This window comes from Corvus moneduloides, chromosome 7, assembly GCF_009650955.1.
Source record: "Corvus moneduloides isolate bCorMon1 chromosome 7, bCorMon1.pri, whole genome shotgun sequence".
In the NCBI taxonomy this organism is placed as follows: domain Eukaryota; kingdom Metazoa; phylum Chordata; class Aves; order Passeriformes; family Corvidae; genus Corvus; species Corvus moneduloides.
This window is the reverse complement of record NC_045482.1, coordinates 10,423,524-10,441,477: the sequence shown is the minus strand read 5'-3', so window position 1 is coordinate 10,441,477 and position 17,954 is coordinate 10,423,524. Positions and strand designations below refer to the sequence as shown.

The window sequence follows — 17,954 nt, the reverse complement described above, 5'->3', positions numbered from 1 at the left end:
AAATCGGAGATTGGGATGTAAATCCCAAATGAGGATAAGAGAATTATGCAGGGATACAATGGTGTTACCAACATGATTGATCTTTCTGAGATAAGCTGCATGGATTTTTCACAAGAGCTGTGAGTTAGCGTACCCATATACGGTAGTGAAAGATGAAAATTGTTAAGTTGTGCATAATTAAAGCTGACAACCAGAATCTATTAACATCACCTTTGCTCTGGTATGAGCATCATTATAAATGTATTAAAGAGATCAGAATGCAAAAGTTTGAACCTCTTAGATTGCAATAGCGACCTTTGCCTATTGCACAGGATAAAATTTAAATCAGTGATATTTCCACAGCAGGAATTTTGGACTTCTATAATGTTTTGGTATTTTGAAGAATAAAAATCATTTGTATTGATGGAAGCAACCCTTTTATCACATAACCTAACACTACTGATCACAGAAACTGGGTCCAGAAGATGAGTGTTAGCTTGCCTGTGACTGGTCTGTGCACTGGGACCGTAAGGCTTGTTTCAGATAATTAATTGGTAGCAGTTCCTCTTTATCTGTCTTATGAAAGACTCTATCTTATTTATTTATTTGTTGCTTTAAGCTATGCAAGATGACTCTGTGAGGTGATGGATTTCAGGTAGTTTATCCTTTTATCCTAAGACAGAAATAGTGAAAGATATAAGACACAAAGAACAAAATATGAACTCCTCAGAAGCCTCTTGACCACTGATGTCAGACACTGGCTTAGCCTGGCTTCCAACACTCCGTAACATCCTCATGCAAAACTGAGAGTAGCAGATGATAAAACACATGATTGTGCGGCCAGACAGGCTGGAGACGTGGGCAAACAGGAGTAACTCCTGACATTGGGGCAGGCTGGGGGCTGACCACCTGCAAATCAGCTTTGCAGAAAAAGACGTGGAGGTTCTAGAGGACAAGTTGAGGAAGAGCCAACAGTGTGCCAGTGCAACTTTTCTTAATGCCGGGTTTGGCTGATTGTTTAGTAGCTAAATAAAGAAGACATTGTTACTCAGAATGTGTTTGCTTTACAGTGATTTCAAGGAGCTTTACTCAGAGTGAAGTTCCACACAGTGATACATTTATTATTACCCACTTTTTGTTGTACAGCATTATCTCATGTACTCTGATTTGTACAGGGGTTGCAGCTCTGAGAAGTTATGTTCTGTAGTGTTTTATGTCTAAGAATTACTGAAGATAGAGAGAAACTGTGCATCTTGCATTGTTTTATTTCTTTCAGAAGTGTAGACTCACTGGACAAGATACTGATGCAGTAAGACAGTATTTTGTTGCATATTTTATGTTCTGGGAAGGGATATTTATATCTACTCTTTGGCCCAGATTCTGGAACAGTTGCCAGTTTCCCAAAGAGCAACAATTATGTGCTAAAAGGAGAATAGAACTGCTTAGGATTGAAGTTCCCTATGGAATATATATATGGAGAGAGGGAGAATGTGTGTGTGTGCATGTATACACACATACATACTATGTATGTTTGGGGGAAGAGAGGAAATGAGGCAGTGATAATTCTGATGTTGCTCTTTATGCTCTTAAACGCTTCTTTTTTTTGTAAGTATTTTTGGCAGTATTGTGTACTTCAATGTTTTCAGGTTATGCATTTTTTTCCTGCTCAGTTTCTCTTTTCAAAATCCATGAACTGATGTTTGAAGTTATTTTTCCATATGCATTAGTACCGTTATTTTTCCCCCATGTGAATAACATCATAAAAGTAGAAAAAAGCCATCTGTTTCAGAAGAAAGTCAAAGCTGACCAAATATAAATTCTGTAATTTGAGTCAATTGCTGACAGGCAGTGGTCTGTTAGCATTCTCCATCCCTCTGTCTCCACCACCTTCTGTTGCAGTGGTAGCATGCCTGTGGGCAGAGTATCAATGATTTAGTCTTCGTTGCTGCAAAGGAGTCCGTTGCTTCATGAAAAGGCTGAAAATCCAGGCACTTCCGTAAATGTGGGATTTTATTAAGTAAAGTGGTAGAAAGTGTTCTGCATTCTAGTAACTACCAGCTCAGAATTCGAGACTCAGTTCATGGAGGACCTTTTCTGAAGCTCACTAATATCCCTGTAAAAATTGCCATTGACTTTGCTTTGTGACTGATAAAAAAACTAAGAACAATTGCTTGTGCCTTGTTGTTGGAAATCTCACCAATAAAGGCATATTTCATTGTTTCAGGCTTTGTTCATTTGTTGAACTAGATAAGAATAAAAAACCTCATGGTTATGGTTATAATATACCAAACAGCTGTCCTTCTGCTTAGAATTGTGAACAAACTCTTCTCCAATTGATTAAATACAGAAATTCAGGACCTAGAGCATGTTAGGTGAGATGTTTACTGTCAGGAATACATTTTCGTTTACCTAGATGAAATGAAAGGGCTGAATAGTTTAAAACCCTGTGTTTCAGACAACTGGAATTTTTAAAGAATCTGCTTGCATTTGGTAGTGATGTTTTGGATAACCAAGTTTGTGTGGTGGACCAGAACAGTCACTAGTGCAAGTAAGGTGTGTCTCATGGCTTCCCAGTATTCTGTCTGGAAGAAAATAGCGGGACCTTAGGATAGTAAGACACAATGAAACAGTAAATAAATTCATCAACAGTATATTCTTTTGGTTAGTGTGTCATTGCAAACCACATAGAGATTTTTTTATAAGGCCCAGGGGATGATTTACAGGCTGTGCATTCAGTGCTCCTCCTTATACGGCTTTGAAAAAAAACCCCAACAAAACATGGGTGAGATACAGCTTTGTTTACTCTGAAAGTTTTTTACTGTAATAAAGAATAAATATGTGCAGTTTAAGATTTTACTGCCTGTGTGCCTGACTTCCTCGTGTATGCAGTTTGTGTCCTATCATGTTGATTCTGCACAAGAAGTTAAGGCTGAGGGCATTACGAGCTCAAGGATCACAGGTGTCAGGAGAACCCTCCTGTCGCTTCTCCTTGTCGTTGAGATAATTAAGGGTCCTGGACTTGTCATGATATCAGGGTGTTGAGACTGCAGCTTTCTAAAAATTCTCAAAGTCACTCATGGCTGGAGGCATAAAAATGTCAGTAGCTTGCTATGGCCACCTCTTGATTCTCCAGAGCTCTTCTAGGTTTTGGGCAGTGTGTAAGTTGTCTTGAGGAAGCACAGAAGCTCAGCGTGTGTCTGGTAATGTTCCGTGTGTCAGTTTGGTGGGATGAGATGTACAGACTGCACTAATCATGATTCAGTGGGGTTACCGTGTGTATGCTGAGATGAGCAGTCAGAACAGAAAGGAGAGAGAAGCTTTAGTATAAGTTTATATTTTTAAGATAGAAGTAAGAAAGCAGCATTGTTTATTATTCTTTCATAAATAGTATGTGGATATCCAAAATATAGGTGACAGTTCTGTAATCCTATGTGGGTGTTCCTACCAAAGTACAAAGGAATGTGCTTGAATGGATATGAGCTTGATGAACAAAGCCACCGCAGACTAGGTTCTTAGTGAAGTCTTTTTAAAATTGTAGAATGCACTCAAGTGCATATAATAAAAGAGGATTTTTTTTTTAAAGTAAGATTAAAGAATATGCAGTACTGCTGGAAAGAATTAGGATGTTGTATTTGAGGTCATAGGTGTAGTTCTTGTCTAGTCTAGTTAAGAAACAGCAGCAGAAATGCACTGGTGAAATGGTACAATGCATACTTCCAAAGAACTTCCTGTACAAAAGAGTTAAGTTGGATTTATGTCAGCTTTGTCTGTGTCATCATAACTCACCTTTGTGGCCTTTCATACAGTTTCTTGCTCTGGTTTTCTTTCATTCTTACGGTGTTCTGGGTGTCTGAATACAGGCTGGAAAATAAAAAAAGCCCTAAGGCCTGTGTTTGTTTGGACAAAAATCTGAATTTGAGAAGGGATAATACTGGTATTCCTAAGATGCTCTGCAGATACTATTTGCTTTGAATGTTTTCTTCGAATATATTTTGTGGAATCTCTCATTTCTAGCCCTGGCTTACTGCCAGTTTTGCACTTTGGGCCTCTAACTGGATACCTCTAGTTACAATTATGCGTTTCCTAGCTAGGGAATGAATGCTAGATTTTCACATCACAGAGCAGGACCAATGTACAACATAATGTGGTAGCTCTGTGATGAAGTTTCAATCGGCTATATTCTCCCAATAGCCTCTCTGCTGGATTAGGGAAGTTTTGGAATTTAATACTGTACCTTGGCAAGTCACCCCGTACAGGAACCCATATATTTACTTTGGCTGTGTGTCTGTCTGCTCACTCTGCATAAACTGATGTATCAAGCATAAAAGAGGAGCTATTTATCTTCGCAAGTTAATTTGATTGCTTTATTTTTTTTATTTAATACAAGTAATTTTTTGTATCCTCTTGAAACAGAAAGCCAAGAAAACTTGTATTTTAAATACTACTTGCTGAAATTATTTTTTGTCTTCCCTCCTTCAGATGAGAACTCTCCAGCCAATTTCTGGGATTCCAAGAATCGGGGAGTGACTGGCACGCAAAAAGGACAAATTGTGTGGCGAATTGAACCTGGCCCCTATTTTATGGAATGTGAGTACCTTTTTATGCAGTGTGTATTCAAAGGCAAGTCAACAGGATGGCTTTTGATATCCATTTCATCAGTTCCTCTGATAAACCAAGGGAACTGATTGTATTGCTCCGAGGGGGAGCATTTTCCAGTGCATTTGCTGGACATGATAAAAATGGAGTTGAGTTTGGATGTCTGTTTGTATTCTAGTGATGTTCTTAGCACGTTTCAGTTTAAGGGAGGAAGGAATTGCCTTGTGCAGTGTGGTATAGTATATACACATTCAAGGATGAAGTCCCTTCCCACAGAAATTCCAGATTTCAGATGGACAAATATTAATGGTAAGTGTGTGTGAGGGAAAAGTTAGTAAGCTAATAGTGCTTGCTGATGTTTGTTAGTGTGGAGGTTGGATTTGTCTCTAGGAAGTGCCAACATCCTGTTGCATCAGAATTTCTCAGCTGAAGATTTGTTGCTCTGGAAAATCCACTGGGCAGTTTGGAAATACCGAGAGTCTCTGTGTGACTGAAATAAAAAGCCTCCAGTTGAACTCTGTAAGGCCCGTTGGTAGCCAAGCTTCAAATTGAAGAGCTACACCACTCCCTCAGATGACCAGGATTTATAGGAAGCTGAGCTACTCTGCTGTGGGTTGAGTTTTTTTATTGTTTTTTTTTTGTTTGTTTGTTTTGGTTTGGTTTTGGTTTTTTTTTCTTTTTGATGAAACTATGCTATCTTACCATATGAAGCATATGATCCTAAAGAAACTGAGGTTCCAATCATAGGATGTTGTGTCAGAGCTTGCTGGAAACTCTGATGTGCCAAGCATCGAAGTGGCAATCAGTCCCAGAAGAGCTCTGAGTTGCTCCTGTTTAGCCTCACAGTAATGAATCCTCTTTCATAAGTTAAAAAAAAAAAAAAATACTCCCACTCTCTACTTCACTGCAGTGAAGTGAAGCACTGCAGTGCTGCTTACTGTAGGTCTTGGCAGAAATTTTTATTCTAATTAACAGATAAAACAGTAATACATGTATTTCAAGAGGTGTTGTATACCCTGTACTAAAAATAAATATTAAAGCTTCCTATTTCTAGAGCTTATCATTGAATCTTGCCAAGTTGCCCTATGTGTTACACAACACACTTCTCAAAAAAAAAAAAAAAACCACTTAAATAGGATAAAATTAAATTCCATTTCAGGAGTTCATTACATTACAATGATTGAACTGAAGATAATGCTCCAGAAAATAATAAAGATAATTAACTTCCCTGGTGCCAAAGACACTAGTATATTAAAGCAGATTAAAATGTCTGTTAGTAAAGTTCATTGCCTCATCTTTCTTGCACATGTACTCCATCAGTATTGTTGCCAATATGGGCAGTTTGACTTCAAGGATGCTTGTATCTTTTAGCTGGTTACGTGTTGTTCCACAGCGTACTGAGATGAGGCTCTTGAGTAATATCTCCAGTTCATGTGAGTAACCCAAACTACTGCTTCAAGAGCTACTAGTTTGGACTTAAAACCAGCTGCAGCTGACCTTGCACTTTGTGACTAACTAACTGCACATCACAATCAGCTGAAAGAAAGTGCAGGATGTGTGTTCTTTGGTCATGGTTAGCATCACTAACAAACAGCTCTGCTGCCATACAATGAACAGGAGACAAGCAATTGTGCAGCAGCTGAGAACTGTAAAAAGGAATGTTTATGAGCATATGTTGCTATAGCACATAGTATGGTAGATAAATATGTCACCAGTGACACTTGTGTCTCTAGTGAGAGGCCAAAAACTGCACTGAAACACTTCACAGAATTTCTGATTCCACTTTTTAAATGAGATGTCTCCACAGATCGGTGACCATGTTTGCTCTGCAAAGCTTTTCCTTGTTGCTTATAGGTGGTGAAGCAACACTGACACAACTACAGGCAGCTGCTCTTTCCTTTTACTTTTCTATTCCTCAGCTCACTAAATCACAGCAGGGGCAAACACAGCAGGTGGCTGCGCGCTTCAGGTGCAGCCGCGGTGTCACTGCTGTGCAGCGCCAGGCCGCGTGTGGGAAGAGCTGTGCTGTCGGGGTTCTCACCATGCCCTGCAGGCCTGGCACTGCCCAGCCTGTGGCAGCCACGGAGACAAACTTAGCTCCCCTTTTAGCCTCTTTCCTCTGTTGTGGCACAGATATGATTTGTCTCTCAGTATAGCACTGCACATGATGCTGCTGTGATGGCAAGAGGGAGAGACAGATGAAGAGTGTAACATTATCAGGAAACATGTACCAGATTATTAAATGTAAGGTATTTCTGATGCTTTAATCCACCATTATTTTTGAAATTTGGGAAAGAGCTCTCCAGTTGTAGGTTTTTTTATGTTTAGAAATATCTTTGCTGAGAGGCAGATTATGTGAGATACAGGTCATGGTATGTGGGGTTTATCATATTTGCTCCTCACAGTAATGACACGCAACAGGCCATTAGCAGCGTCCCTGGATTTTTAAAGCAGCAGATCCATAAGGGGAAACAATGTCTGGGGGACCAGCATGAACAAAATGTGTAAATGGATTAATCTAAACTCAGTCGAAGACTAGCCACAGCATAAGAACACTGATTGCATCCAATCTGCTCTCAACTGGGACCAACATTTGAGTTGAGTCCACCTGCTCGAGTATGGCTTTTATTGGAAGCTTTCAAGGACAAAGATTTTGCAGATGTTGTAGGTAACTTGTTCTAGTGCTGCAATATTGTTCCAGCTAAAAAGATTTCTCTGGCATCCAATATGTATGGCTGTAGCTTATATTTGAGGCCATTACCCCTTTTAAAATCTCTGATACAACTGGAAAGAGTAGAGATAGTAACATTTGTCTTGCCTTAACCTCCTCTTCACCAGACTAAACAAGGCCAGTTCCTTTAGCCTCTTCTCATATGTCACATTTTCTCCATCCCAGCCACCTTTGTAGCCCTCTGCTCTTCACTCTCCATTTTCTCCATGCTCTTGAACCTAGGGACCCAAAACTAGACACGGTATTTCTCACCAGTACCAAGTAGAGGGGGACAGTACTTAATTGCCGCCACCTATATACTGTGATACCTATACGACTGCAGGTTCCCTGTTCCACCTGTACTCAAGGAGAGGAAGGGAGTGTTTTCTGCAAGCCTGAGGAGCATTGCACCTGCTCTGGCAATGAGAACTGATGAAGCTTGTTAACAGAGTTACACTAAGTAACTACAATAATCCTTTAGGATTTACACTCAAAACTGGCCTGAAGTTGTCATGTCTTTTTGGGAAGAAAAGGAACGTAAGTTACTAATGTTGGATAATGAGCTGGGCTCAGTCAGAGTGCACTTACACTAAAGATGTTGGATGTGTGTTTTCGCTGGCAGTGTCAGAGCCTAAGGACATTATGTATCTTTTCACCACTAACATCTCTGGAGGATGTAGTGCAGAGAATTATAGCATTGCTAACGAGCCATATGCAAACAAATCTCATGCAGAAGGAGTATTTCCATTTTAATTGCTTTAATGTTAATCAGTGGGAGTCAGCTGGGTTAGGCCTCGGACTCCTTCTGCAAAAGGATTTGTATCTTCTAAGAAAAACATCTTATGCCTTAATTTGGGAAGCTGTTTTTCCATGAGCATAATTGTAAATTTATTTATAGTTTCACCAAGGTCTCAAATCTATGCTTATATTTAACAGTAGGCTTGGAGAAGCATTTTTCTGGAATTTCACATTACTGTTTGTCTGCAGTCTTGTAATTCAATGTTAAGATGATTTAATTTATTCCTCTTAAAAATCCCTCCCTAGTGATTCAACACCTATTTTTCCAAGAAAGAAACATGTAAAGGCATAGTTTGCCATCTACTCTATTCAGATCAAGCAACTTGCAGAAAAATGGGAGGGGAGAGTCTCATCTTCATACTAAAAACAGACATTAATTCCCCTCAAAGCATCCAAAATTAGCAAAACAAGGATGATCAAAGAAAACCCTATTTGCCTCAGACAAAAATTAACAAAACAAAATTTCTGTAGGCTCCGCCCTGGAAGGGAGAATCAAAGGAACCAACAGTGAAATAAAGAGAAATGAACTTAATGTATTCCAGAAAAACAAGCAGCCTTTGAGGGGAGTGGCTGAGGAAGGGGAGGGAGGAAATATTATGCAGAGGAGAAAGAAAATATTCCCAAAATACCAAGTCCAGCTCACCATCACAAACAGCCGGTGTCCTTAAGATGTCACCTCGAGACAAAGTGAGTGGCTCTGAACTGCAGAGCCAGCCAGTACAGAGGCAGGTGTTCCTCTTGCTTTTCCCTGGGGAAGGAGCAAAAGTGCTTTGTAGGGAACTCAGTCATTTTAGACATTCAAGAAGGTGAGTTTGAGGATCAATATGCCTGATATGCTATTTCCTCACGTAGTAGAGGTGGCTTTCAAACATCTTGCTCTGAGGCTTGCTAAAATGTGAGGGAAGGAAAACAATGACTCACTACGTGGCTCCCTCAGTTTTTTTTTTTTCTGTGTAAACTACAGAAGGATTGCTAAACCCAGCTCTACAATTTTCATCGTCCTGTAAAAGGAAACAAGTTCAAGGAGCATTATCCTAAACAGGTGGCCGTAGTGGGAACATGCAACACAGCTTAATGCTTTTGCATTTGGTATGGTCATCTGGTATTTAGCATGACATCAGGCTGTTCAGGTCCCTAAGTACATCAGGGCCTTTACTCTCTGGTGAGAGAGGTTTCAGCTGCCCCAGAAATGATTTCACATGGCAAGTGTTCTCTGGGTGTAGCAGTCTGTGATCTTGGGATGGAAGGGGCTCCATTTGGGGCATTGTGCTGGAAACAGAGATGATGGTGATAGTATTAGTTATGGAGAGCAAGCTAGCAGAAAGATGGAGTGACATGATCTATAGGAGGGCTGGTGATAGAAAAAACACGTGAGAGGAAGCCTGACTTTTATTTAGGAGTAATTGGTAACAGCTGCAGCTCATTCATAGTCTGCAGCTTCTAAGTCAATTTTCTGTGATATGGGGAAGGACAGGTCATGCTGGAGATGCCATGACAGGGAGATTGAGCATAGTACAGTCAGTGCTGTGCAGCAGGTAACTGGTACTTATGCACTTCCATGTGCAACGTGCCCAGAAGTTAAAAGCTGCACATACTCTAGTAGGTAAAACAGGGGGATGTCACTGTTCAGCACTATGGATGGTCGTGTGCTCACACTTGATTCTCTGCCATGGTCCTGCCTGGTTTATTAGTATGGGCTTAGGCTGAGAGCCTGCTTTGCCACTGTATTGGCCTTGTATTTATCAGTTATGGTCTTGGTCCCGTGAGTGTTAATTACTGTGTCCACAAGAAGCACCTTCACCTACTTTACTTGTCTTTGTTGTTATTTATACTGTTTGATGTCACAGTCATTGCTGTCAGTAGAATAGAAATACATTGATTTGCATATATTTTCTTTACCGGTGCTATAGCTTTATGTCTTGAGCAAAAACCCACAGTGAGGCAGCTGTTGGGATTCATCCAGAGACTGCCAGTCTTATCAGATCAATCATTTCCAAATCCCCCCTGGGATGTTTGTGGTTAAATTTCTTCTGGTGCCACACTGTGATACTTGGATGCAGTGACTGCACAGATGCTGTGTGTTTTGAACTAAAATCTCATGTTTGTGGCATAGTACTACAGAACAGTTTGAGTTGGAAGGGTCCTTTAAAGGTCTCTGGTCCAATCCTCTGTGGTGAGCAGGGACAACTTCAATAGGTTGGGTTGCTCAGAGCCCTATCCAGCCTGATCTTGAGTGCTTCCAGGGACTGAGCGCCTCTCTGGGCAACCTATGCCAGCATTTCACCACCCTCACTGTATAAAGTTTTGTCCTTGTATCTAGTCTGAATCTACCCTATTTTAGTTTAAACCGTTACTCTTTGTCCCTGCCAAAAAATTTGTCTCCATCTCTTTGATAAGCCCCATTCAAGTACTGAAAGGCTGCAGTGAGTTCTCTTCAGAACTTTTTCTTCTCCAGGCTGAGCAAACCCAACTCTCGCAGCCCGTCTTCATAGGAGAGGTGCTCCATTCCTCTAATCTCTTGGTGGCCTCCTCTGGACTCACTCCACCAGGTCCCTGTCCTTCCTGTGCTGGGCCCCCCCGAGCTGGGTGCAGTGTGCCAGGTAGGATCTCAGAGTGGAGCAGAGGGGCTGCCCATGGGGTTTTGGATGCAGCCCGGGACACATTTGGCTTTCTGGGCTGTGAGTGCCCATTGCTGGGTCATGTCCAGCTTCTCCTGCTCCAGCTCACCCAAGTCCTTCTCAGCAGGGCTGCTCTCGATCTGTTGAATAAGAACATGAGTAGACTATGAAATATATCCAGAAAACGTGGTAATATATGTGTTTGAATTGTGCTGGTATCATGTTAAAAGTGAGGTTTTATGTGGAGTTCTTGGTATTCAGTCCCTGTTTCCATGAAATTATAACTTTTGCAAAAATAGTGTATTAAGACTGAAATTGCCATACTTGGTAGCTAGCAAAGCAGATTCCCAGCTCTCTTTTTTGTTAAAAGCTGATAGATATTGAAGGAAAAAACCCACCAGTTTAATAATTGAACTTTGTATACTTTTAACTTCTAAGGGCTGCTTGTAACTAGAGGTATGAACAGAGTTTAGGTTTTGGAATGGTTTTGACCGTAATGGTCAATTTTATTGAATGTTCTATGAATGTAATTCATTACTTGTACCCAATCTTTATATTTTTACTGCTTATAATTTTGCCAGTTAAATTGTGTAAAGGTCACGGTTTTCTCACATGGAATTGTTCTGAGCCTGGAACATTCATCTGTGCAGTGCCCTGCAACCAGTGCCCTTTCAGTGGTCTGTCTGGGGACTCATGGTTATTGTCCCTACTCTATTCATAGACATATTTACTGAGTTAGAAATACTTCTATTATTCTGCTGGTTTTTTATGTTGTCTCTTAACAGCTATTTTTGAGTATCACAAATAACTGAAACAGGATCAAGTCTTGTATTTTTTACATTTGTGGCAGGCTTTGTTGACTTCCTCAGGCACATAATACCCCAGTGTTTTGTTTTAAAGGTTTGATTATAATTAAATGCTTTGCCAAACTGGAGCATAATAGCCGGTGCTCATGACTGTAAATAAGAATCTCTGATGACAGTGAAGTGAGTGGGGCTGGCAGTGATAGGGAGGCTCTGTTACCTGAACAGCCATTTGTCCATGTTCCCTTTGAAGCAGGTTAGATGGAAAGACCACTGGGACATAAGCATTTTCTGTTATTGATCCTAGTTTAGCTGAAAAGCTTTCTGTAAGTCACTTTGTAGGTGGTTTGCGTAATGTTCCTGTAAAGTAAATTCTGTGATATACCTGCTGAGAGAGATGGCGAGTACCTGGGGGCTGCCAGCTTTGGCCCTTGCATTCTGCTGCTGTGTTCCTACTGCCCAGTAGGAAATTATCAAAAATGCACATGATGAAAGTGATGCAGAGAAGAGAATGCTAAATGTCCAAACAGAAACGTTGAGTTCACTGAACTGTCACACTATGGAAAAGTTCAACTGGCAGGACAGGCAGAGCACTGCTAAATTTCTGCAGTTGTCTATCAGGTTCAGAAGGGAAAAAAATAGGATTTAACACAGTTGCTTTTCCACGGATTGCATCTCCCTTTATAGCTTTGTAAAGTGTGAATGTGAGTGACTTCATTTGTTCTAGTTTTCTTGAATAAGTTTTGCAGAACATGCTCTCATATTTTTCCAATGAGTTACTGTGCTGTCAGCTTTTCCCTCAGTGAATGTTGGAAGACATATGTTTCTATCTGCAGAGAGCCATGGATTCAGTCCAAGTACCTTCTGGGCACTCAGCTGCAGTGTCCAGGAAGTTTTAGCTGCTGTGCAGGTTGCATACAGTGAACCGGGAGCACTGCTTTGCTCCACAGACTGTTGTAACCCAGCTTGGATTTGCCCTGTTTTTTGGAGGTGTGTCTGCCCATCCCTTCACAGTGGAGGTGATTCCACTTCTAATATAGGTGTTTTGTTTGACTAGGGTCTGTCTGGAGCAAGCTGTTCTTACAGCAAACACACCTGCTTTCCTGCGTTATCAGTCTCCTGGAAAGAATGCTTTCTCCTAGGATTATGCTCATGTATTTATGTATTCTTAGTATCTTTCTTTCATAAAGCATTCTTTTGATGGGCAAAGGTAAAGTATTAAAGGCAGTAAAAAAGTAGTTAGTGAGGAACTTTGGGGAATTAGTGATGTTTTAAACCCAAGCAATTATTTAGTGTAAGCTGATGCCTTTATTATTGAAGAGGCAAAAGTGTATGGTCCATAGAGGTAACAGCACTATAATTTCATGCAGGTGTTCTTTTGAAATTCAAATGTCAGTGTCTGAGTCCCAGAAACCTTTACTGATTCCAACATTTTTATGTAATGGACCTGAGCTATAAGACTATGGTTATGAAATTACAACAGCTATTAGCTTTAAAAGAAGGGGATTATAGTTTCACAGAGTTTTCTGATTAATTAACATATGTATCACTTTTTATATGGCCATGTAATAACTTTGAAAGAATCATAGATCCCCCAATTTAATTTTTGGCTTATTTTTAAATAAAGAAGGAATTTATTGTGGTCTGTAAGATGTCTGGAGGAATGTCAATTACAACAGGGCATGTGTAGTATCAAAAATACATTAATTTTTCCCATGAATGAAAATTCTTTGGTGTTCTGAAACATTTTCTTTAATAATACAGCAAATGGTCCTGTGGTCAGGAACAGATGTATCTCCTTTACTGGGTTTACTGCTCTTAACATTCTTATTAGGGATCATGTGCAAAGCAATCTCATTAACCTGTTGAAGAAGAATAAGTAGGAAAGAAAAAAGAGAAGTGCCAATTTTCCCCTGAAGAGAACACATAAAAGTAAGGTGGCAGGAGGAATAAAAGATACAGGGAAAACTCTGTAGGTGACATGTGCTAATGTGTATTTAGAGTATGGAATAGATCAGAGGAAACCTGTATTAATATGGTATTGAACTCAGTTTTCAAAATATTGAAGTCCTGTTTGCAGATAATTGAACTTACTGTTGCTGAAGAAATCTGCATTTATGGGGCCTTAGAACACATCTCAGCACATCACCTATAACTATCAGTAACAGCCACAGTTACTTGTTTTCAGTACATCTAGAGCTCAGGAATCCATCAGTCATCAAGAAAAACCTCTTCTAATCCAGATTTTTTTTCCTGGTAACACAGTACCAGACAGGTCAAAAAGCTACATCCTCAGCTGCTTTGAACTGACAGGATTCCTCTGAGATTTCTTCTGTTAACATTAACTGCACTTTCTAGGGTTATTAGCCAAGAACAAAACCACTTCGGTGTCTCTTATCCTATGGAGTGTTTGTATTGTTGCTGTGTATAAGATCCAGTCTTGCAAATACCTGTTCACTTTGACAATGTCTTCATGCATGTGTTGTGTAGCCCATTTTTCAATTTAGTGCTGAATTTCAAGCACACCTTCTCTTGTATTAATCCCATTGACACTGCTCACAGCAGATCTGCCATTCCTCTAAATGCGTGTGAATACAGTGCTGTGTAAAGCCCAAACTGAATCAGTGCTGCTACTGTTGGCAAGTGGGAGAAAAAGTCTCCATGCCATGTTTTTAAATGTTTTTTCTAAATATTTCTAGCAATAAGTCATGAAGTTTGGGGTTTGTTTGTTTGATTGGTTTTTTTTTAATTTAGTGTACCTGAAAGAGATTGTCAGATCCATTTCTTGAATCAAGAATTGTTCTATTACCAGCCATATACAGGCATTGAAAAGTACTGTATGCTCATAGAAGTCATTGAGAGAAAGAAATATGAGGATGCAAAACTTGCAGTATTGCATTTCAGCCTTTAAATAAATGTACCTGTCAGTCTAGTGAGAGGATTTGTCCACCATCACATTGTCTGTAGGCTGACAACCTTACCATTGCTAGATTCTGTTCAAAAGTGATGAATTGAGCAAAGATAGTCACAACAGACTGCATAAACAGCAGCTCCAGAAACTCTCTGAAAAATTAAGCTTAGGTTGTAATAAAAGTAAGCAGTGCAATAAAAGTAAGCAATATAGCTAGAAATTGGAAGTCTTGGTGGAACTGGTCTTAACCATGCTCTCATGTAGCCATAATATGTCCTCAATGTGAATAAGAGATGCTCAGACTTCAGTTCTTGTTACTTAGTATGTACATTTTACAATGCGGAGGGTCCAGTACTTGGTATAAATCCTCCCAGATTTTACAAGTGCTGAACCTCTGATTTTATGTGAGCTAGAACTTCTTGTGTGTCCTGGATATTATAAGCATTGTTGGTAGGTAAGCAGAATTGCTCAGTTAACGAAGAAACTAACTCATAGTCCTGCCTGATAACTTCTAGGTCTGATAAACCTTTGTAGGTGATTAGAAATTGTCTGCATTTTGAATTTTGCTGTGAAGCTTGTGGTAAATAGAGCATGTTTTGTCTGTGTGTGTGAACTCATCTGTGAGGAGGAGGAAGTGGGCTCAGCAGCTTCTCCACCTCCTGATTCCCTGGAGGCACTGTCAGCAGACACTTTGCTTTGAAGGGTTGTTCTGAGGTGTCTCCTCTTTGTTCTGGGAGGAAGATAGTAAATAAATGTTGATCTGTAACTGCAGCAAATTTAAAATAAATAATCCTTTTTGGCTGAGCAGGCTTGCAGGGTGGTTTCTGAGTAAGGATAAGTGGGTATTTTATCTTGCAGTGATGAAATACCTCAACCCTCAAGGAATACGTATATGTCTCAAAATCTTATACAAAACTCTGCGGTTTTCAGGACTTCAGGACTACTGACATATTGTTAAACCAAGCAGAGGATTTGAACTGCCAAGACTTTTATACACATCCTCTGTCTGAACTGGCTGCTGTAACTCCTGCCTGCCTTTGGCCATTGCTGTCTGCCTGTGGCCATCTCTGTGCCCAGAGGTAAAACCCTCATCAGCCTTACACAGAAAAGTTATCCCAATGGAGAAGGAAAACAGACATTGTTCCAGATAGGGAAAATCCCACAGGATCAAGGGCAGCCATAATTATAGCTGTTCTGCTATAATTGGAGAGGAACTACAGAGGAGGTCAGGCTTCAGTTAAGCATAATACTCTTTTGTTTGCAGTAAATGCAATTTAGCAAACAAAAATTTAATCAGTGGGACCAGAAACATGGTGCAACGTTTACCTTTCCTGTGTTCCGATATATAAAGTGTTTCCAGCTTCCTTCAGCTATGTGTCACATTCTTCCAAATTCCTACAAAATCATCCTTGTGGCAAATGTCTCAGTATGCCTTTTCCAGGGCTGATGATATTGACAAAGTAGCAGAAATACAAGTTGCAGAATTAGGTAAGTTATCATTTTTGTCTGTTAAGTAACAGAAGGACCCAACACACAAAGGGGATATAACCAGCAGCTCTATTTTTAATTTCCTGTTGGAGTATTTCTGAAGATAGGTCACTGAATGCTGGATCCTTTTGTTGTCTCTCTTTTGCCTAGGGTCAGTCATGAAGTGTTTCATGTGGTTTTTGTTTTCTTTTCAGCTGAAATAAAGATCTGTTTTAAATATTACCATGGTGTTAGTGGAGCCCTCCGAGCTACTACTCCATGCATCACTGTGAAAAACCCTGCTGTGATGGTGAGTTTAGCCTATTTGTTCATTGTATTTGTATAAGATGAGTTATTGATAGGTTTTATAAGATGATAGTACTGATGACAGTATTAACTGTCAGACCAACCTATCAATATGTCTCCTAGTTTTACTATTGACAGCAATTATTTTTCAAAAAAAAAGTGTTGCCTAACAAAAATTATAAAACCTGGAAAATGCTTTTCATGGTTTTGCATTGCTCATAATAAAATAACAGTAAAAAGTCACTGAGCTTAACTGAATTTTTTTATGCTAAGAGTTTGATTTTGCTTGCTTTCAGTTTTTTGATACTTACAGTTTTCTGTAATTTAACAGCATAATAGAAATTTTTCGCACTGGTTATATAACTGAAACCTTGTCCAAATTCTCAGTTTCTTCTTACTTCTCAAATATTTCCTAATATTCACTATGAAATTGCTGCTGAAATAGCAATTGTTAGTATAAATGAAACTGGACAAAACTCTGCTCTTGCAAAAATTACAGAATTCTTTGAGTGTTCATATACCATTGAGATTTAGTAATTCCCTGATTATTGGGAAGTATCGTCTTACTGCATTTGCATCATGAGACTTACTGCATATTGCATTATGCATTATAAGTTTTAGAGGAGTTTTTTTAGTTGTTTAAGTAGTAGTGGAACAGTTGTTAAAGTAGTGGAAGAAAAGGCTTCCAAACTTGTACCATGGTGCTTTTGCTGGAAGTAATTTATCTAACAGGTTAGCTGTTCAGCTGAAGCTTCAGCAAGTTTCACAGTGCATTTGATTCATTGATGCTAGCTGCCAAATATTTAAGATCACAGCTGTCAGGGTGGTGTCCTGACAACTGCAGTGTTGAAGATCCAGTAGAGCAGAAGTTACTCAGAATGAATAGCTTTTATTCTAAACTTGTGCTTTTTCAGTGCTGTGTATTATATACAAGTGCATGCTATGGTTGTCTGATACTGTATGTACTATACTAGACTTTATATCTCAGTATACCAAATGTGTGGGGGTTTTCTCTTAGAATTACAAACCTAGGTGATAGCATAATTTAATTTTCACGTCTTTGTCAGATCTCACTATGAGTAACAGTTTCACAGATGCATACAGACTTGATATTTTACAGGAGAAAACGTGTCATAGTTAATGAGCTTGACAGCTACTGTCTTTAATATCAATTTATAAACTAAAGACAGTAAGGTGGTCTGATTTTGAACAAGAGGAATAAATGCATCTCAGAATAACCCTTAGAATGGGCTGCATGCTGCACCATATCATTAGTGAGACGCAGAGTGATTATACTGAATGGAGAAACCAGTTGGAGTTGGATATTTTCTTGACCTTATCATGTTACCCACCAGTAGTTTTGAGATTCATTGAACAAAAGGACATATGAACTTCTGTCATCTGAGTATGAATTTAATTGGTAGCTACTTGAAGATCTTTCTTTCAGAGTCATGGTAATTCTTGAAGGCTTATGCCAGCCGTTGCTGTTTAAATTTCTTTCCTTTGAGTGGTAATGCAGAGTCCTGGGTATTGTACAGAATTTACAGACCTGCTGGAAGGAGTAATTTTATATAAACATTTTTGTTTGTGTTAACAGTGCAGACCTCCAGAAATAGTGAGCTGTTAGTTTCCCTGATGAGAATGTTGTATGACAGTTCAGATGATACTTCCTAAAAATGTCATATTGGGTTAGTTGTATGTAAGTAAACCTATTGTTAAACATTAAAACCTCACTGCATGCCCATGGTTTTGGTGTGGAGCTTAAG

At 39.5% G+C, this 17,954-nt stretch overlaps 1 protein-coding gene across 4 annotated transcripts in view; it reads left to right on the top strand.

The window, feature by feature from the left end:
• HECW2 (HECT, C2 and WW domain containing E3 ubiquitin protein ligase 2) overlaps window positions 1–17,954 on the top strand; it is a 180,066-nt gene that overhangs the window by 95,016 nt on the left and 67,096 nt on the right. For all 4 annotated transcript variants that reach the window (XM_032114226.1, XM_032114225.1, XM_032114227.1 and 1 more), the window contains 2 exons: window positions 4,459–4,566; window positions 16,098–16,192. In XM_032114226.1, the coding sequence (XP_031970117.1) occupies window positions 4,459–4,566; window positions 16,098–16,192 (203 nt within the window). The remainder of the gene's footprint in view (window positions 1–4,458; window positions 4,567–16,097; window positions 16,193–17,954) is intronic.